Source organism: Leopardus geoffroyi, chromosome B2 (genome assembly GCF_018350155.1).
Source record: "Leopardus geoffroyi isolate Oge1 chromosome B2, O.geoffroyi_Oge1_pat1.0, whole genome shotgun sequence".
Taxonomy (NCBI): domain Eukaryota; kingdom Metazoa; phylum Chordata; class Mammalia; order Carnivora; family Felidae; genus Leopardus; species Leopardus geoffroyi.
In genome coordinates this window covers 14,884,506-14,905,704 of record NC_059332.1, presented here as the reverse complement: position 1 = coordinate 14,905,704, position 21,199 = coordinate 14,884,506, and the positions used below count along the sequence as shown (strand labels likewise).

The 21,199-nt window shown below is 50.8% G+C and overlaps 1 protein-coding gene and 2 long non-coding RNA genes across 5 annotated transcripts; 2 read left to right on the top strand and 1 right to left on the bottom strand.

Annotated features, from left to right (window-relative positions):
- The first annotated feature begins 198 nt into the window (after positions 1 to 198).
- LOC123608015 lies at positions 199 to 10,401 on the top strand. Its single transcript, XR_006717040.1, has 2 exons — positions 199 to 757; positions 9,694 to 10,401. It is a non-coding gene; the product is annotated as an uncharacterized LOC123608015 (long non-coding RNA).
- On the bottom strand, positions 453 to 12,205 carry LOC123608016. Its single transcript, XR_006717041.1, has 3 exons — positions 12,093 to 12,205; positions 6,602 to 6,899; positions 453 to 563 (listed from the first exon to the last, which is right to left on the bottom strand). It is a non-coding gene; the product is annotated as an uncharacterized LOC123608016 (long non-coding RNA).
- On the top strand, positions 11,451 to 19,600 carry LOC123608014. Of its 3 annotated transcripts, XM_045497341.1 has the most exons (4): positions 11,451 to 11,917; positions 12,247 to 12,618; positions 15,199 to 15,327; positions 19,252 to 19,600. In XM_045497341.1, exons 1-4 carry the CDS (start codon positions 11,645 to 11,647, stop codon positions 19,270 to 19,272), a joined length of 795 nt encoding a protein of 264 aa, XP_045353297.1. In that variant the 5' UTR covers positions 11,451 to 11,644; the 3' UTR covers positions 19,273 to 19,600. The 3 variants fall into 3 exon arrangements, 1 of the variants encoding a protein (XP_045353297.1); XR_006717039.1 differs by having other exon boundaries at positions 11,451 to 12,433; XR_006717038.1 differs by having other exon boundaries at positions 11,451 to 12,512.
- Positions 19,601 to 21,199: the final 1,599 nt, after the last annotated feature.

Genomic DNA, 21,199 nt, shown 5'->3' with positions numbered 1-21,199 from the left:
TATTTTTGAGACAGAGAGAGACAGAGCATGAATGGGGGAGGGGCAGAGAGAGAGGGAGACACAGAACTGGAAGCAGGCTCCAGGCTCTGAGCCATCAGCCCAGAGCCCGATGCGGGCTCGAACTCACGGACCGTGAGATCGTGACCTGAGCTGAAGTCGGACGCTTAAACGACTGAGCCACCCAGGCGCCCCCACTTACGCTTGATTTTGTATAAACCCTGCATATCAGATTGGGTACCTACCCATGGACAGCGAATGAGGAAGAAGATGCCTCCGACTTGGGGCAGCTCAGTAGATCACCAGGCAGAGACCAGCAATTATCAGGTCTCTGCACGGGGCGTCTAGAAGACAGGCAAATTCACGAAGCCCGGCCAAAGGGTGCGAATTTACGCGCTGGCCTTTTCAACTGGTCTTCAAAACTGATTAGACGTTTGAAAATGACACTCCTCCACATTTCGTTTGTTCCCGATAATTCTCACTCCTTGAACTGTCCAGGCAGCTCAACAGAGAAGGGTAGAGAAGGTGAAGAAAACTACCATCATCGGTAGATGCACGCTGTTCCCCTGCACAGGCGAAAAGGGAGAGAAGGGCAGAGCCACGTGGATTCAATTGGCTGTCTTATGCTGGGTCTCACCAGGCTTGATGTTTTCGGTTTACATCTGCAATACCCGGAATACAGCAGATCCCCCCTTATCCACCGAGGATACGTTTTAGGACCCTGAGTGGGTGCCTGAAATGGTGGCGAGCAAAATCACAGGTAGAGGGAGGGTCTCCTGTATTTGGGTAACAAGTTATCTATGGCTAGCTGCGGTCAAAAAATGAGGGTCATCCCCAGGGGTACCGAGAGAAGTTTCAGTTAACCTTGGTATCATCGCTGGGGGAATGAATGGGATATGTGCGGCCCCTATCCGTGTCCGTGTTTCTCTCCTTACACGTAGGTGATGGCTGTTCTGCTGACCCATGTTCCTGGCCCTGGTCCTCCCACTCCTGAGTGACCAACTGGCAGGGCTTGGATAGAAAGGAGTGTGAGGCCGATAGTTAAAGGTAGGGTCTCTGGCTCTGGACATAGGCAGTCCTGGGTTGTTATTATTATTATTATTTAATTTAAATTGAAGTTAGTTACCATACAGTATAGTCTTGGCTTCAGGAGTCGAACCCAGTGATTCATCTCTTACAAGTGATACCCAGCGCTCATCCCCAGAAGTGCCCTCCTCAATGCCCATCACCCATCTAGCCCATCCCCCCAGCCACCTCCCTTCCAGTAACCCTCAATTTGTTCTCTGCATTGAAGAGTCTCATGGTTTGCCTCCCTCTCTGTTTGTATCTTATTTTTCCTTCCCTTCCCCTATGTTCATCTGTTGTTTCTTAAATTCCACATATGAGATCTGTCTTTCTCTGACTTTCTCTGTCTTATTTTGCTTAGCATGACACCCTCTAGTTCCATCCATGTTGTTGCAAATGGTAAGATTTCATTCTTTTTTCTTTTTTTTTTAATTAAAAAAAAATTTATTTGTTTTTGGGAGACAGAGAGACAGAGCGCAAGCAGGGGAGGGGCAGAGGGAGAGGGAAACACAGAATCTGAAGCAGTCTCCAGGCTCTGAGCTCCGAGCTGTCAGCACAGAGCCTGACGTGGGGCTCGAACCCACAAAGCGTGAGATCACGACCTGGGCCGAAGTCAGATGCTTAACCGACTGAGCCACCCAAGCACCCCAGATTTCATTCTTTTTTTTTTTTTTTATCATTAAGTAGTATTCCATTATTATGTATGTATATATACATGTGTATGTACATACACGTATATACATTACATCTTCTTTATCCACTCATCAGTAGATGGACATTTGGGCTCTTTCGGTAATTTGGCTACTGTTGATAGGGCTACTATAAATATTGGGGTGCATGTCCCCCTTCAAATCAGCATTTTTGTATCCTTGGGATAAATACCTAGTAGTACAATTGCTGGGTCATACAGCAATTCTATTTTTAATTTTTTGAGGAACCTCCATCCTGTTTCCCAGAATGGCTGCACCAGTTTGCATTCCCACCAGCAAAGCAAAAGAGATCCTCTCTCTCCGCATCCTTGCCAACATCTGTCGTTGCCTGAGTTGTTCATGTGAGCCATTCTGACAGGTGTGAGGTGGTATCTCATTGTGGTTTTGATTTGTATTTCCCTGATGATGAGTGATGTGGAGCATTTTTTCATGTGCCGGTTGGCCATCTGGATGTCTTCTTTGGAGAAGTGTCTATTCATGTTTCCTGCCCATGTCTTCACTGGATTATTTGTTTTTTGGGTGTTCGATTTAGTAAGTTCTTTCTAGATTTTGGATACTAGCCCTTTATCCGCTATGTTATTTGAAAATGTCTTCTCCATTCTATTTGTTGTTTCCTTCGCGTGCAGAAGCTTTTTATCTTGATGAGGTCCCAATAGTTCATTTTTGCTTTTATTTCCCTTGCCTCCAGAGACATGTCAAGTAAGAAGTTGCCGCGGCTGAGGTCAAAGAGGTTGTTGCCTGTTTTCTCCTGTAGGATTTTGTTTCCTGTCTCACATTGAGGTCTTTCATCCATTTTGAGTTTATTTTTGTGTCTGGTGTAAGAAAGTGGGCCAGGTTCATTCTTCTGCATGTCGCTGTCCAGTTTTCCCAGCACCGTTTGCTGAAGAGACTGTCTATTTCCATTGGATATTCTTTTCTGCTTTGTCAAAGATTAGTCGGCCATATATTTGTGGGTCCATTTCTGGGTTCTCTATTCTATTCCTTTGATCAATGTGTCTGTTTTTGTGCCAATACCATCGACAGTCCTGGGTTCTACTTTACTGGCTACGTGAGCTGGCACGAGTTACCTAACCTTGCTGGACTCTTGTTTTCTTATGCTAACAATGGAGACAATCGTGGTACCTCTTTAACCCAGGGGGCTGCAGTGAGGACTAAGTCAGGGGGTGCCGTGAATAGCATAGCTCAGGAAGGATCTACACTTCTAGCACCTGGTGTGATTCTCCTCATAACGCTGCCTTCCACAGCCCCAGGGGCTCCGGAGGACAGGGTGGCTGAGCAGGAGGGCCCTTAAGTGCTTACAGGGCCCCCTTCCCTCCTTAGCTCTTAGGGCTCAAAATCCAGCCTCGCTGCTGTTGTTCAATCAGTCTTTGTAGGTTTTCTTTCCGGGAGGAGGAGTTTGGGATGTCCCATGGCCTCATCTTAGGGAGTCGGGGGGATCTCTGGCACAGCTTTTGGAACCACCTGCCACCGGCGGGTTTACTGGAAAAACTCCCACATGATCTTCCTGAGAAGGTTTGCTTCAGTGAAGCTTCATAAGGCTGAAGGCAGACAATTTAGCCCACCTTTTGAGCAGGTGGGGTTTTTTTCATTAAATTAAAATGTGTTTATTTTTTTATTTTACGAAAGAGAGGCTAATAATTGTGAAATGCAGCCTGTAAGGAGTAAACAAAATACTCCTGTGTTTACTAAGCCTCGCGTTCATTAATTTCCTACTCAGATTTTTTTTCCCCCTTTTTTAAAATGGCAAAATAATTGTGTTCATTTCTTCCTCCCTGGGAGACCTTAAAGGACCTTACTATTGGATCCTCTGCTGTTTCTCTTCTTCCTAAAGCTCTGCTTCAATCACATCAAAACATTGCAGTCTCGGCTTTAAAACCCAGTTAGGAATGAAATAGGGCCAGAGTCAGGGACCTGCCTTCTCACTGCCTGGGGCCCCACAGATTAGGGCAGGCTTTACCTTAAACACTCAAATATTGGCACTGAGTGTTTTAGGCACAGAGCCTGGCACCACACGTGGGCCCACGTCCAGCCCGGGCCCTGCCACACGGGGGCACCTGCGACCTGGCTGACCGGGGGCGGGGGAACCCAGAGAACAGGCACACGGCCATTGCCACCCCGAGCTTCTGTCCTGCAGGAGAGGTGTAGGCATGAAACCAAGGCCACCGGAAACGCATTCCCAACAGCTGTTGGGAGTGAGGACCCCCGAAAATCGAGGAACGGTTGAGCGGCATAGTGGGGACTCCTTCTCTGGATGCTGAAGGTCCAGTAAATCCCTTGAAAGAAGTGTTTGGGGAGCTCTTCCTTTGCAGTCATATTTGAGACTGAACTGGGGGGAAATCGGAGGCTGGGGAAGTGAAGGAATTGATTAGCATCGCAGAGCAGTCCGTAGGCCGTTGGCAGGCCTGTCTGTAGGTGCTTTGGCGGAGAGAGCCGGGGTCTGGCCGGCCGGGCCTGGCCCCGCTGCTCCACCTTGCCTTCCCTGGGTAGCCAGCCACTGCGTTCTGGAAGCTATGTGAAGGAAGCTTGCATGCGGCTTAGGACCTTTCCCAGGCAGGACGCTGGCCCCGTGCCTGTAATCAAAGACGGGTTCACATAGGGTTGTTGAATCCTGTCTACTTACTGATGGGCCTGGACTAAAGCTTTACCCAGGACTAAAGCTTAGCCATTGTTTAGGTCTTTCCGCTTCTGGAACATTTTCCTTCACTTCCTTCAGACAATGTCTAAATGACGCCACCAACTGGAGCAGTCCGGTCTCTGGCCCCGGCTAGGGTGAGCAAATGAATGATAGTGAAGGTAGCTTCTGGCGCCCACCCCGGGCATTTAATTCACTCGGGCGTCAGTGAGCTCACCTCTCAGGACCCGCACATTAGCGACCTCGAACTAATAACTTTCCTGGCAGAGGCAGAAGTGACAGCCCAGCTTGAACCATTAGGTCACTCTTGCCGGCGTAGACGGCCTCCGATGCTTTACCACTGCATCTGGATACGTCCAGGGCGCTGTGCCCGGCCTGAACGTGCCGAACAGTCTGGCCCCTCCTGCCTTTCCAGCTTCTTTCCCCCACCCCACCCACCTACCCCACCTGCATGGAGCCTGTGTTCTAAGAACACTGCGATCACTCTGTCCACGTTCCTGGACACCTCTGCGTTTTCCCACTTCTGTGCCCTAACTGAAGCCATTCATTCACTGGAATGCCCTTCCCCCTTCCCTACCTGTTGAAATCCCACTATTCTCCAGCGCACAATGCAAAAGCCATTTCCTTGAGAAAGCCTTCCGAGATTTCCCGAGCCAGAAGCGAATCTGGGCTTTGTTGTGGCCTCTTGGGCTCTCAGCTCCTTGTCCATTTCAAGGTCAATTCCATCAGCCTTCACCTTTGGTGTGGGTCTTTAGCTTTCTGGACTGATTTTTGTTCCACAAACATCCCCAGAAGGTCTTTGAGTTCCAACTGCTGTGTTAGATGCTGGCTGGATAAGGATGAATAAGACTGAAAGTGTCTTTGAGGAGGTAGAAAAATCCGGTGGACAGACAGGCAGGTCAACATCTCATTACAATGAAATGTGCTAAGACAGAGAAATAGGGTCCTGGGAGTACTCGGGGATGCACAAGGCCCAGAGCCTGGGGTATCCGAGGAATAGTTACTAGCTTCTGAGTGGCCAGGAAAGGGGCTCGTGTAAGGACCATGTTGGAAAAAGAAGCTGGAAAACCATGTGTGTGATGGTTTATTTTATGTGTGAACTTGGCTGGGCCATGGTACCCAGATATTTGACCAAATGTTGTTCTACGTGTTTTTTGTGAAGGTTTGTTTTAGATGAGATGAACATTTAAATCGGTGGACTTTGGGTAGAGCAGCATCGTGGGTGGGTCTCATCCAATCAGTTGAAGGCCTTCACGGCAGTAAGACTGGCCTTCCTGGAGGAAGAGGAAATTCTGCCAGAAGATTGCAACACCGCTTCTTGTCTGGGTCTCAACCTGCTGTCCTGTTCTGCAGATTTAGAGCTTGTCAGTCTCTGTATCCCCATGAGCCAATTCCTTAAAATCTCTCCCTCTCTCTCTCTCTGTCTCTCCTTCTCTTTCCACGCATGCACGCGCGTGCACACACCTCCACCCTCCTGGTTCCGTTTCTCTGGAGAGCTGTGACACAATACTGATCCCCGATTGTGAAGGAAGCTGGCAAGCAAGCTGTTTCGCAAGCAGGAAGAAACGGCCGGAAGTCACTGAGCAGGGGAGTCACGGGTCAGAGCTGTATTAATAAAGACCCTGTCTGGGCCCAAATGTAGCTGTTATTTTGGGGTACCCAGAGACCTTAGGGTGCCCCGCCCCTCCCTGGCAGCAGCGGGGTCCTGTCATGTCAGCCATCAGGAAGGAGTTCTTGTCACAGTACCTGAGGCGCTTGGAAAGCTGCTACTTTCTTTCCATTCCCACAGACTCAGTTTGGATATTCATCAGCAGAAACCGCTGAGACCCTGTCCCGCCCCATCTCTCCTGCTCTCTCCCATCTAGCAGAGGCTTCTGCTCCACCTTGCCTTCCCTGGGTAGCCAGCCACTGCGTTCTGGAAGCTGTGTGAAGGAAGCTTGCATGCGGCTTAGGACCTTTCCCAGGCGGGACGCTGGCCCCGGGCCGCATCTGTAATCAAAGACGGGTTCACATAGGGTTGTTGAATCCTGTCTACTTTCTGATGGGCCCGAGAAATGAGTGGCCCGCCCCCGGGGGAGGCTGGAGGAGCCAGGATATGGTTTATGGACTATAAGCTTTAAGCACGGCCCTGCCTAGAGGGTGAGTAAGGGACTGGAACCCGAGGGGGGGGGGTCAGCAGGGCCAAGGAGAAGCTCACCTCCGTGGAGTGCCTCTACGCTACAAGGGCAGGCGGTGCTGAGACTTGAGGCAGCTGGAGTTTGCAGGAGCCCAGAAGTTCAGGGTCACGGGTTCCTCGTTTGGGGCTGCAACTTAATTCCACACCACACTGGCTCGTGTGGCTAAGGATGCTGATTTTTTCCTGTTGCTCTGAGTTCAGGCTCCGGGGCTAGAGGGGTCCCGTAGGAGATGTGGCCGTGGGAGGCTGGAGAAGGTGAAGGCAGGGGAAGTGAGGCAGGGCTCTCAGTCCTGGTATCATGTCGACTTTCTTAAATTAGCTGTGGGGAGAGGAAATAAGAAAGCAGAGCCAGAAAGTCAGCAGTCAGGCTTTTCCACACCATCTGGGATGGGATACAGAAGGCTGCCAAGAAAACCTAGGCGCCAGAGCTAATTGGTAGAACTTGAGAGCAGAAGTCACACGCCATCCCACGAAACCGAGAGGCTTTCCTTTTCTTTTTTCCGTTTCCTTTCCTTCCTTCCGTCTTCCTTCCTCCCCTCCCCTGCCCTCCCTTTCCCCCTTCCTTGCTTTCTTTTTTAAACACGTAGCTCTGTGGAGCCTCAGAGCAATGACACTGCTAAGAAAAATACAGATCTGAAGATTTGGCATAATAAGAAAGCACGTCCATAAACGAGGGAACCAGCATTAAGCTGAGTCACGTTTGACAGTTTAACTCAAGGCGGTGCTAGTTCAGGGTGTAGGAGTTCAACTTCTAAAAACCTTGCTGCAAATTGGATTCCTAATTTGTAAGAGCCTCCTCAGGGATATGGCTTTTCAGAGAAACTAATCACGATCGGACCACGGCATGCATGCTTTAATTTCTTCATTTTATTACTCGTAACGCAGAATAGTTTAACTGTGGCTCCTGTGCGGTCTCGTCCGGCGTGACCAGACATCTGGTGTGGTAAGTGCTCCAAGCGTCGGAAGGGTTAAGGAGTCTTTAGGCGAGTGCTTGAAGCTTTTGATTCTATCAAGATACTTCGAAGGCCGTAGAGAGGGTTTGCGGTTGTCAAGGGTGGAATATTTCCATCTTTCCCCGAGCAGATGAGGGAAGCAGCCTGTGCAGTTGTACGACCCGAGCTGAGTCGACAGCCAGTGGTTTACAGAGCCAGCCTCTGACTAGGCTTGTGTGAGTCAGAAACCTGTCCTCTTTCTGCCACATCGTCTTCTTCCGGCTGCCTCTTCACAGGCTAAGGGGCTGGTGGAGTTTGCAGGTGGGACAGTACGGAAGCGACCCGAATGCCTGCTGGGGGCTCGGGGTTGGAGACGGGCAGTACGGAGGTGGGGGGCATTGACCCTGATTGGCTTTGAGCACGTTTCTCATTCCTTCATGCTTCTGCTTCTATGTACTCGGAAGTCTCGGCCGTGAGCCCTGCCCTGGCGACGTTGTGCCCAGGCACGGCATCCCCTGAGTACGGCAGCTTACCTCGAAGCAAGGGCAGCCCGTATGTGTCCTTTCTCTCCCGGTGCCTGTGATCCTGTCTCGGGGCAGCCCGACAGCCCCACCTGATCCCCCCGGCACCACCTCCACGAGTCTGCTTTCATCATCTTGTGCTTCCATTGGTGCATGCCCAACACAGTGGCCCGCCTGAGGACGCACTGGCTTGTCACGGTGGAGTGGGTGGGCTCACAAGTGTGGCCCCCGCTGCCTGGTCCAGGGGTCTTTCCTCCACCACCTTGGTGCTCAGAGGGGCATCTTCAAAGGGCCTCTCCCGTATCGGCTGTATAAGTACACCTTGCTTTTTTCCCCTCTAGTTGATCTGATCCCTTTTTGGCATTCTGTTGAGTGTGATTAAATATGACTTAAGTAGAATCATTGCCCAGGGAGTACGAGACGTCTTGTTCCCTCACGGTTGATGCATCAAGTCCGTAACTGGTGTCTGCTTTGGATGCATAGACTCTTGAGACATTAAAAATGAACAAAGACCATTGTTTCCTGTGACATGAAGACACAAACAGTACTGTGTTCCTATTTGTGGTCAAATGGGATAAGTCCCGGGCTGAGAGCCAGAAAACCTAGGTTCAAGTTCTAGCTGCTTGACCTTAGATGGGTCCCGTAACTTGGTTATCCTCAGTTTCTCCCTGTGCACACTGGAGATGCCTAGTGGAGACTCCTGGCAGGCGGCTGTGAGAATTCAAATAAGGTCATTCCTTGAAAGAGCTCTTCACTCTACAAAAGCTCAGACAGATGTCAGGCACGGAAGGTTAAAAAATATTCCGCATGGTTTCTCCTCCAGGATCTGCAGCCTGGAAGCTCAGTCCCTTTCATGCTGGCAGTGAGAACTTGTTGCTTGTACACTACACCAGGCCCCCAAATGTGACCTGAAAGTTTGCACACTCTCACCACACCCCCACCTCCATGAGAATCACCAACAAAAGTGAAAAGGCTGATAGAATTGTGTTTCATTTCAAATGGTATAAAGGAAGGAAAAAAATGACTGCCTGCCTTAACACACTATTTTAAGCACGCTTTTCCTTCCTTCCTTCCTTCTTCCATCCTTCCTTCTTTCCTTCCTTCCTTCCTTCCTTCCTTCTTCCTTCCTTCCTTCCTTCTTCCATCCTTCCTTCTTTCCTTTCTTCCTTCCTTCCTTCCTTCTTTCCTTCCTTCTTCCTTCCTTCTTTCCTTCTTCCTTCCTTCCTTCCTTCCTTCCTTCCTTCTTCCACCATCCATCCATCCATCCATCCATCCATCCATGCTATTCCTTCCTCCCATCCATCCATCCATCCATTGACTTTCATGGACCACCTGTTAGGCCAAAGTAAGCACACGGGGATATACAATTTATGAGGAGACAGTTTCTGATTTAGTTGCTTGCTATAGTGAGGGACAAATGAGTAATCAAAAAACTAAAGTGCTATAAGACCAAGTTCTGTAAGTGATCAAGTCTTCTCTCTGTCTCCCTTCCTCCCATCTCCCTTCTTTCCGTCCCTTTATTCTTTGCATAGAACAGGGTGCTCCAGGGGAGTCTAGAGTCTCTTTTTTTCATTTTCTAAACAACAACAACAACAACAACAACAACAACACCTATATGTGAAGGAGCTTTGAAGCCTGTACTGTTTCTTTTTCTCCACAGAGAGAAGACAGACTTCTTTATTATGTGCAGAATAACACTTTAATGGACTTTTTCTTTATGAAACTCATAAATCCCAGATCATCTTCTGGAATAAAGAATCTAAATGTTTTCCATAACTAAAATGTCTTCACTGAGGGCAGAATTGCAAATCTCAGATGATTTTCTTCTAGAAACAACTTTTTTCCGCCCTTCTATGGAAGCCTCGGAAAAGACCCATTTGGACTCCAAGTTGGGAAGACATGGCCCTTTGGAAGCTGGGTTGGCCTTTTCATCATGACCGTGGGACAGGGCCTACGGAGAACGGTGTCCAATGGAAACCCGAGGAAGTCTTGGTGCATTGGCTCCAAGAGCAGCCGAAGCTTCTGTTATCCCCACGCTTTCACCAAAACCTTGTTAATTATTACAATCTATATTTAGCATTAAGGAATGGTCCAGGGTTCAAGCTTGAGCAGAGCAGTTCTGGAAACAACAGAAACCCCGGAAAAGCTAGAGTCCAGGCCATGCGGGTGACTGGACGTGGGCCAGAGGAGCAGACAAGAACCAGACGGTGTCATTTGGGGCATCATAGAATACAGGCCTTGGACCACTGTCTTCAAGGTGTTATTGAGCATGTGACTCATGTAGGCTAGAGGGGTCTGGGGCACTTGGGTGTCAGGCAAATTTACCTAGCAATTCCTTATGCTTTTATATGCATGGCATCCCACCCTGGAGTCACTGGCTCAAATTCTTGGCTAAAGGACACACAGAACATTCTTCTTATTACTCTGATTGCCCTCTCCCCAGCCAGGTTGAACCTCCCTGCAGGCACCTGTCGCCTCACACGGTTTCCATAAATACCTCTTGAAGAGCAGCCCAGGGCCTCGAGTCCTGTAACCCCTTTTCCACAAAGCCTTTTGGAGGCACAACAGAACTGTGGCTTAGAAACTTGGGATCATAAAGCCAGAGAATGCTAGATTCAACCTGTCAGGAATAGCTTGCTTACTGCCAGGTCTAACCCCCTGAGGATCCACTCGTTCCTTGTTTTTCTTTTCTTTTTTTCTATTTTTTTTAACGCTTTATTTATCATTGAGAGACAGAGAGACACAGAATGTGAGCAGGGGAGGGGCAGAGGGAGAGGGAGACACGGAATCCGAAGCGGGCTCCAGGCTCCGAGCTGTCAGCCCAGAGCCCGACGCGGGGCTCGAACTCACGGACCGCGAGATCGTGACCTGGCTGAAGTCGGACGCTTAACCGACTGCGCCACCCAGGCGCCCCTCTTTTTTTCTATTTTTTTTAACGCTTTATTTATCATTGAGAGACAGAGAGACACAGAACGTGAGCAGGGGAGGGGCAGAGGGAGAGGGAGACACGGAATCCGAAGCAGGCTCCAGGCTCCGAGCTGTCAGCACAGAGCCCGACGCGGGGCTCGAACTCACAAACTGCGAGATCATGACCTGAGCCGAAGTCGGTCGCTTAACCGAGAACGACTTTCCGTCTCCTTGCGAACACTGATGTCGCCATCCGGCACCACCCAGCAGAAGAGGGGGGGAGGCTTGGTGCAAAGCCCTATGTCCTGTTGATCCTAAGGCCTCCAACTGGTCCACATCTAGAGATTCCAAAGAGGCAGCGGTGTGGGGGTCCCTGTTGTGATGTCCTGTATGGGGACTAGGACAGGCTGGCCTCATACCTCCAGAAAGAGAGAATTTTTCTTTTTCTTTTCTCTTCTCTTCTCTTCTCTTCTCTTCTCTTCTCTTCTTTTCTTTTCTTTTTTCTTTTCTTTTTTTTAAAAATACCAGTTCCTTATTCCTGGAGCCTAAATAGTTCATCATTTTCTTGCTGTCTTCTTGCCCTCCTGCAGTGGGTTGAACGATGTTCTTCCCCAACCTCCCCACCCCGCCAAAGACAGGACTACAAATAATTAAGGATCTCAAGAAAAGATCATTCTGGATTACCCAAATTGCCACTAACTCCAATGACAAACGAGTATCCTTCAAAGAGACAGGAGAACAGCAGAGGGGAACACGCAGAGGAGAGGGGGCCACGTGAAGACAGAGGCAGAGGTCGGAACAAGGCAGCCACGAGGCGAGGAAGGCTTGGGGCCACCGGAAGCTGGAAGAGGCAAAGAAGCGTCCTTCCCCAGAGCCTTCGGAGGGAGCGCGGCCATGCTGACCCCTCAATTTGGGACCTGAAGCCTCCAGAACAGTGGGAGAAGACATTTCTGTTGCTCCAAGCCACCAAGTTTGTGGTAATTTGCTACAGAGGTCCTAAGAGACCCAGACACCGACGCACAGACACGCACACACACGGTTCTGCCCCCCAAAAGAATTCTAGAAAGAAAACTGAGTAGGGAGAAATACCCATATCCTGGTACTTCAGCTTGTGAAAACCTCGCGTGCGCAGAAAAGCCCCGTCTTCCCTACCTGAGGGAGGGATCCCTGGGAGGGATTGATTCTCTCCAAGTCTCTTTCTTTGCTCCCTCTCCCGGGTCAGAGAAAGGCCGCTGGATTCCCTCAGCTGCTTTAAACAGTTGCCCGCTTGTTTTGCTTCCAAACTCACGTGCTCTCTCAATCACAGGGGAGCCTGGCTGAACAAAGCCTGACATGTCCTAGCTCTTGGGTCTGTGCCTGGAATCGACAACCCTCACCAGGCAGGCTGAACAAAACTCCCAGGATGTCCCCGCAGAATTCCCTCGGCTGCCTGGCTGTGGCCCTCCCTTCCTTCCCTCCCCTGAAGACAGCACGGCGTGTCTGGAGGCTCCATGGTGAGCGAAGAATGTTCTCCAAGTGGAATCACACAGGCTGCCTCCATAGCCCTGGTGGCTTCGGGAGGTCAAGGCCAAGGTGCACCCCCGCCCCAGCTCTGGATAACCCAACTTTAAGAAAGGGTAGCCAGGGGTGTGGGGCAGCTTTGTTTACTGCCCCAAAGCGAAGCTTTCCTGAAGCCCAGGTGAGTGGCAATCCAAGATGTCCGAGAGCTCCCTTGTCTGAGTAAGGCCCAAAGGTTCCGCTGACCAGGGGTATGGCCCAGGGTAGCGGGTGTAGCCAGGTCACCGAGCGGGCCAGTCCGGGGGGCCACGCAGGCAGGAAAAATCCATGCTTCCTCACCACCCATTGCCCTTCCCGCCCGGACTTTCCCACATGCCTGTCTGATCCCGATGCTTCTCTGGTCACTTTTAGGCCCTCGTGGGCGGCCTCCCTCCCTTAATCTCGTTGAGTCTAAGATCAAAGCTTCAGTGCCTCCAGTTTCCAGCTTCTCACCCGGCAGCCCGCAGTGAGGAGAATGGCAGTGACGTCTGCTTCGCTGCTACGTCTGTATTCGTCTTCCCTTTTACACTCCTGTCTGCTCCCTGGGCTGCCTCGACCTCCCCTCCGGGCTGAGGGGGAGGGAGGAGAGACAGGGCGTGGGAGCCTCGTCGCTGCCGGCCTCTGGCAGGGCCGGGTGCCCCAACGTGAGCTCGGATCTTTGTGAGTTCTTTGACAGTGTCCCTCTGGGGGACCCCCCTTGGGGCCGTCCGTTCAAGGCATGGCTCCCTGGTGCACAGGTGCAGGTGACCACCCTTCTGAAACTCTACCCTTCGCAGACCCTTCTCTTGTGCTCTCTTGCTGTTCCAGGCACCCCATTGGGAGTGCTCCCTTCAAGGCAGCTCAAGCCCCATGACCTTGTGCAGGGCCCGCTCTGGTCGGTGGGAAACGCTCTCTCCCTCTTCCGAGCTCTGGGAAAGCAGGCCGCTCCCCACCCCCACGCCCCCCCCCCAAACCTGCTTCTCCCCACGCTCTCCCATCAGGGTGCCTCTGGTTGGACCGGTTTCCAGAACGCTGCAGGCAGGGGCCGGGCGCCAGCCTCTGTCTGCGTCCTCCAGACTCCGGGGTCACATCACGTTCCTCAAGGGGTTCCCTTACCGACCCCTTGTCTGGCTTCAGGAAGGGAAAGAGAACAGGGAACCCCTCCCCTTCCTGCCTTCCCAGCCCCTCCAGACAGGCAGAAACCCTCTCCTCCACTCTTCTCCCTCATCATTGTCCCCCCACCCCCTGCAGGTGATGATACGCTTGAGGTCACAAACTTGGCTTCCCTCGGAAAGTCCCCCAGACATGGCGCAGCCCCTTTCGTTGAGCGTTGAAGGCACTGGCCGGCTTCCAGCCCCCTCCTTGGGCCATCAGCAGGGGATTCGCTGAGTCTGCCACCAGGGCGCTCCCCTTGCCTCAGGCTTATCCTCCCGCCCGCCATCTGCTGTTCCAGGGCCCCCTTGAAGCCCTTCCTGTTTGGGGCCCACGCCTCCTCCTTCAGGATGCGGCAAGCTTCCCCGTGGGATAATTCCAGTCCTGAGACTTGGACACTTGTGAACGGTGTCACCAGGTTGTGTCTGGCTGTCCAAAGGGTCCCCCTTTGCCCTCGCTCCTGAAGGCTTCTGGGAGAGAGGGCTGAGATGGGCTCAGATCTGTGAAAAGGGGGACGAGGGCGGGGGGCCCGTGGTTACCTCCATTTCAGGGAGGTCTCTCCCCACCAGTGCCCCCTGGGCTTCTCAAGCACATAAAAGTGCCTCAGGGCTGCTCTGTGGAGTGCCTCTCTGGCCTCACCCCGGGCTAGTCTATACCAGCGAAGGCATATCCCGCCTAATAGCTGTGTTTTGACCCCAGTGCTGATCAAACAGTGGCCTGGCGCTCTGATGCTAAGTCTGGTCACGGTGGCGCCACGTTCAAATAATTCTGCTTCGCCACAGAGAAGCAGCCTTCTCTCCGCCCCCTTCGGAGACAGGGGGAGGTACCCTGGGGAGGGGGTGGGAGGCGGAAGCACACAGAGGAGGGAGCCCATCTCTGGTGACGATGGAGCCTGTGTTCCCCTGGGACCCTCGGGTGGTTTGCCTGAAGCATCGTGTGCACGTGGGCTGTTGGGGAGAAGGGGCAGTGGGGGCGGGGGTGATGCTGGAGAACCGAGCAAGGCACCGATGATGTGAGACCTTGCTGGCCACACCAGGGGTCCTAAAGTTTATCCTGAAGGCAGCGGGGTCTATTACAAAGTTCTAACCAGGGGGTTGGCATGATCAGCTTTATGTTTTGGAAAGAACACTCTGGATTGCAGCACAAAGCATAGAGCGGATGAGGTGAGACTAGGCGGAGGCGGGGAGACCAGGGAGAGGCTGTTGCAGAAGCCCAGAGGCCGATGCTGAGCCTGGACTAAGGCCATGGCAGTGGCATAAAGACAGTGGGGTGAATGAGAGAGAGAGAGAGAGAGGGAGCCGGGTGGAATCAGCAGGGTGGGGACTCTGCAGAGGAGAAAGGAGGTTTAGGCAGCTGGGTAGATGGTGGCGCCCCACCCAGGGCAGGAGACACAGGAGGGGCACACGTCGTGTGTGGGGATAGGTGGCCCGGCTCGTCCCCGCCCTGCCAGGGATGGTCCTGGGCCCCCACATCCTTCAGTAGATGTGTCTCATGTAACTTGCTACCTAAAGCCCTGGTCCTGGTTGCCCTACAGAACACTGTGCTTGTGGAATAATTCCCAAGACTGGCTCTTCCCTTCTTTCTCCGCCAGGGCCCTCTCGATGCGCTGACCTCCAGGCCTGACCACCGTAGTGTTCCAAGGGGGACTTCAGATCTTGGCACGCTCCGTGGGTACACCAGTTCCTGTGAACTGAGACGTCCGTGTAGTTTGGAACGAAAGGTAACTTTTTAGGTCTGTGCAGTGGGTTTTTGCCCCTTGGTTTAGTTCTCATTTGGTCCGGCATCTGGTGATACTAAGTCGGATCAAAGACCTGATTGTATCAGAGTAACAACAGCTTTTTTAGCCCCTTCCTTCCTTCCTTTCTTCCTTCCTTCCTTCCTTCCTTCTTTCCTTCTTCTCTCTCTTTCTCTCCCTCTCTTTCTCTTTCTTTCTCCTTCTCCCTCTCTCTTTCTTTCCTTCTTCCTTCCTTCCTCCTTCTTTCCTTCTTTCCTTCTCTTTCCTTTTTCTTTCTTTCTTTCTTTCCATTGCTTATGTAGCACACTCAAAGCTTAATGACTTAATAGACCGAAGAAAACATCACCTCTGGCAGAGATTGGCTACATTTCAATCTGGTTTTCTCTTCCCTGCACCCTGGGAGGATGCATTTCCCAGCCGCCCTTGTAGTTAGGCTGGGGCCATATGACTGGGTTTGGGCCAAGGGAATGTGGCTGGAAGAGAGATGTGAGGGGTTTCTAGGCCTGGCGCGAAACCCCGTGTGCAGCGGCCCACGCTCTCCTGTGACAACCTTGGAAGGACTCGTGTTTAAGGTGGTGGCAACACAAGATGGAGAGAAATGAGATTCCTGAGTCACCTGTTGGAATCAAGTCACTGTTCTGCTTCAGATGTGACATGAACGAAGAATGAGCCGATACCGTATCGAGCCACTGAGGTTTGGGGGTTGTTTTTGTGGGGTTATCCTGACTATCCTCGTTGGAATATACATATTCTATTATATGTAATATACATAATACATGTGTGTATATTGTTTTGTTTCGTCAGCTAATTCTTTTTATTTTAAATTTGTTTAATATTTATTTTTGAGAGAGAGAGAGAGAACGGGGGAGGGGCAGAAAGGGAGGGGGACACAGCATCTGAAGCAGGCTCCAGGCTCCGAGCTGTCAGCACAGAGCCCGACGTGGGGCTCGAACCCACGAACCATGAGACTGCGACCTGAGCCTGAGTCAGATGCTTAACCAACTGAGCCATCCAAGCACCCCAGTTCAGCTGGTTCTTGAAGTGTGCACCCACGGACAGGTACATGCTTTGGGGAAAGTACTAGACCACACACAAGAAAAATAAAGTAGAAAGAAATCTTCACGCTTCTGGGCAGGATTGATTTTGAAAATTGGAAATATGATGATAACACTTCATGGCACGATGCCCGCGAGCCCCTCCGTCCAGACCAGCGCTTCTCTTGCAGGCTGAGCGGCTTTTTGTTATACCTCACGTGTTCATCGCTGTCACCACGGGGACAGCTGGACACATCCCCCCTTCCCGGCTGAGGGGCCAGGGTGTGGGTGGTGGGGGCGCAGAAAGGATCGCTTGAGACGAAAGTGAGCCCTGGAGAAACCAAACCCATCGTGTGAAACTGGGGTGAAACTGGGGTTTCACCATTTGATTACTTTTCTCTTTTCGGGCCCCGGGAAGGGGGGGAATGAATTTCCTGCTCACTCGCAGAGGTGGTCTTCATGATGTGGTCTCAGCAGAGGGGCGGAGGGAGAACCGAGCTTCTACGAAGGGTTCCTGCAGCTACAGGAAGGAAAAACGTCAGGGGGTGTAAGATTCTTTAGAAATGACTCAGAGACAAAAATAAAGTTCATTTTTCATGTCCACACGTGTACACGTCAACGTGCACACACATCCACATATACACACATGCACACACATGCCCACATGTCCACACACATGCACATGCATCTAGACACACACACGCACACACACGTTCACAGGTACACAATACACATACATGTCCACATGCACACCCACATGTCCACACACATGAGCACACGCACACATAATCCATATGCATGTCCACATACATGCACGCACGTCCAGATACACACACGCACACACATGTTCACATGTACACAATACACACACGTCCACACACACCCACATGTCCATATGTACACACACGCACACACATCCACACATGTCCACATGTCTACGTGCACACGCATAGCCACACACACACACATATGTCCACGTGTCCACACATGTCCACACGCACACATGTCCACACGTGTACACATCTATGTGCACATACATCCACATACACACACATGCACACACATGCCCACATGTCCTCACACGTGAGCACATGCACACACCCCCATGTATGCACACATGTCCAGACACATGCACATGCATCTAGACACACACACGCACACACACGTTCACAGGTACACAATACACATACATGTCCACATGCACACCCACATGTCCACACACATGAGCACACGCACACATAATCCATATGTATGTCCACATACATGCACACACGTCCAGATACACACACGCACACACATGTTCACATGTACACAATACACACACGTCCACACACACCCACATGTCCACGTGTCCACACATGTCCACACACGCACACGTCCACACGTCCACACATGTCCACACGTGTACACGTCTACGTGCACACACATAGCTACACATACACACATATGTCCACGTGTCCACACATGTCCACACACACACACGTCCACACGTGTACATGTCTATGTGCACACACATCCACATATACACACATGCCCACATGCCCTCACACATGAGCACACGCACACATAATCCAAATGCATGTCCACATACATGCACACACGTCCAGATACACACACGCACACACATGTTCACATGTACACAATACACATACGTCCACACACCCACATGTCCATATGTACACACATGCACACACATGCACGTGTACATGTATACACATGTCTCCACGTGCACATGTCCACATATACATGTGCATGTGCCCACACACATGTGCACACACATGTGAACACGCATGCACACACATCCACATGTACATGCATGCACATGTCTACGTGTACACATTGCCACACTCACGTCCACGTGTCCACACATGTCCACATGTATACACATGTCTATGTGTATGCATGCGCACACACAAGTACCCCAATTATAAGAGGAAGATAGTATCTGAAACTTCTCTAAAATGTTTTACTTTCTCCCCAGGATCTGGAAACCCTGGGTGTTTTGGAAAGACCCTCTTTTTCTCATTTTCCGATGCCAATTTCATGGTTAAAAACACCCAGCCGCAGCCAAACTACGACCACACCACACCAAACACACCCAGCTACCCGTGTTTAGCTGACCCTTGTATCCACACCTAAGCTGTGGTGCTCCTCATTCATTAAGTACAAAGTCGTTCCCTCTTTTTTGCCGTTAAAGAAAACCTCTTTGGGCTACAATCGTAAACTTGAGATTTAATTCTTTGCTGATTATTGCTGAAAAGGCCTCCTGACTCCTCCGGATTGCTGCTGTCTGTGCTAGCCGCAACGTAGTTGGGGCTGGAGCTAACGCATGGTTTAGAGGCCGCCTAGCCACCGTCTGTGTTTGTTCTGTTCTGTTTTGTTTGGGAGAGGACTTAGCCACGCTGGATTCCAGTCCATCAACCAGGCGGGTGACCGGAAGCCTTGATTTTGCTGCCCTGTACCGAACCTCCAAGTGATTATCCACTTCCAACATCCAAAGATTCCAGGACCCTGACTGGCCCTCGGCTGACAGGGCTGCCCTAATTTGTGGGCAATCACGGTCCTCCTGCTTTCTTCCATTGTCCTGTTTGGCCAATGAAGTTTTTGCCGCTTGACCCACTTGGGATCATGGAGACGTGCAGGGAGAGGGGGCATCTAAGGCCACTGGTTGCACTAAGATACGCTTTGGCAAAAGGTTTGGGGAAGGAAGTTGCATGCTGGCTGCATTTAGATGACTTAACGGCTTCAAACCCTCGTTTCATTTATTACATTTGAGGATTTAAGTTCCAGAGTTCATTCAGTCCAATGTCTGGGGAAAATATTTTAAAATCAGTCCTATCACGTAATGTAGTTTGCATTTATTTTCTCTTTGTAGGGCATCATGCTTTCGTGGTAGAGGTGGTGACCTTCCACAGCGGGGACGTTACCAGCCAAGTTATCAACACAACCGGAATGGAATCTCTCTCCAGCTTCAGGTTTGATATAATGAACTACATGGGAGTGAGACATCGTGTGTTTCTACCTCTAAAATGTTTGAATCAGCAAGTGTCCTTGTAAATAAGAAGTTGACTTTTCGAGAGGATTTTATCACGAACACGCGTATTGCAAACGCATTTCCTTTATTACGCCTTAACAGAAGACCCAACTGATATTAATGATTTTCCTACTTCATATCCCACGAGTTGTATGGCAACCGCGAAACAGGGTCAGGATAAAATGAGAAGTCAAAAAAAAAAAAATTGAATTCTGGGAGCTGGGCCGTGCGTGTTCTGGAGGTATTTACACTCTGCGAAGAGTGACGCTCTTCTCTGCGCTGCGTGCATCTATAAATCATATTTCAAATTCCGCACCAAATGAACTTATCAACAGCCTTTGCTCATGGCGTTCATTGCCTCTGACAGATCTATCCCCCAGCTGGTGTTGATTTCTCCCTGCACTGCGGGGAGATCATTAATCTTGTATGTTCTTTCACTCTGTGTTTTTTTTCTCTACTGAGATTTTAAAACAGATTGTGCCTGTTTCCACTGACCTTTGAGAGATTTGTCATGTGTCCTTTTTTTAAACAGGCTGTGTAAAAGCCAGTTCCTTGAGTGTCGCGGGGGTCACGGGCAGTAATTCTGCCACCAGGGTGGTAGCCTTGATTTTGTCATCCTTCCCTACGGAAGAATCAGGGCGAGGCCACCGCCACAGAAGCATTTATTATTAAGCGCCTGAAGAGATGTTCTGGAACCATCCTGATTAGCGATTCTTCTCCAGGCCTGGTGAAGTCACTTCATCCTGCCTCCTGAGCTGCATTGATAAGGCACGGCAGATGCCGGCAGCCCCAAACTGACTGCCAATGCCAAGGGAGAAGGGGATTCCTGAGGAGCCCCACTGCCCCTGCAGACGTCTGTCCTTGAGCCTCGTACTGGGCAGTTCTGTCCGCTGCCCAGAGAGGAAGGATTGTATCTGCACAAGCCGCGAAGAGAAGGGCAGTAGAATTATCTAGTGAAGACAGGTGTTTAGAGAGATATCAGTGCTTGTGGATGAAAGAGTGGGTGTAGACAACCCACTGTGGGTTCAGGAAGCGCTTCCTTCTCCGTGGCTGGTTGTTTCCTTCTGAATTCTTTAGGACATTATTTAAAGTGTCCGTTTTAGATAAAGTTGCCATTTTCTCCAGTGAAAGGACTTTTGCTTTGGTATCATTCCTTACAAGTGGTAAGGACTCAACATTGATGGAATGTTTACGCTGCTTCTCGCCCCACCTGGAAACCCTTGGTAGGATTAAAAGCAAGTGAGGACAAGCCTTCAGAGAAAAAGAGGCCACGTGCCTGTCAGACTCAGTCCCCTACCAAATCTCTCTTGCCCGTTCCATGTACCCAGGGCCTGTGAGTGGGAGGCGACTGCTGGGCGACCGCTCTGTAAGCGACATTGAACTGTCCTTCTGCCCACATCTGGTGCAGCCACCCAATGAAGACGCTGCTTTTCCACCTTTACAAATTCAAGTTGAACCCTCCTCCCATCCTCAATCATGATACCTTACTGGGACTCTTCCAATCACAGACATGGCTCTTTGCTTTCTGGTTTCCATCCTTTCTTCTTCTTCTTCTTTTTAATGTTTATTGATTTTTGAGACAGAGAGAGACAGAGCATGAACGGGGGAGGGTCAGAGAGAGAGGGAGACACGGAATCCGAAGCAGGCTCCAGGCTCCGAGCTGTCGGTACAGAGCCGGACATGGGGCTCGAACTCACAGACCGTGAGATCACGACCCGAGCTGAAGTCGGACGCTCTACCGACCGAGCCACCCAGGCGTCCCTTCTTGTTGTAGATTTGATGTGAAGTG

Coding starts and splice junctions, on each gene's coding strand:
- LOC123608014 (XM_045497341.1), top strand. CDS start 11,645: ATGACAAACGAGTATCCTTCAAAGAGACAGGAGAACAGCAGAGGGGAA. Junction 12,619..15,198: donor GAAGCTTTCCTGAAGCCCAG/GTGAGTGGCAAT, acceptor TTTCTCCGCCAG/GGCCCTCTCGATGCGCTGAC. Junction 15,328..19,251: donor CGTGTAGTTTGGAACGAAAG/GTAACTTTTTAG, acceptor TTCTCTTTGTAG/GGCATCATGCTTTCGTGGTA.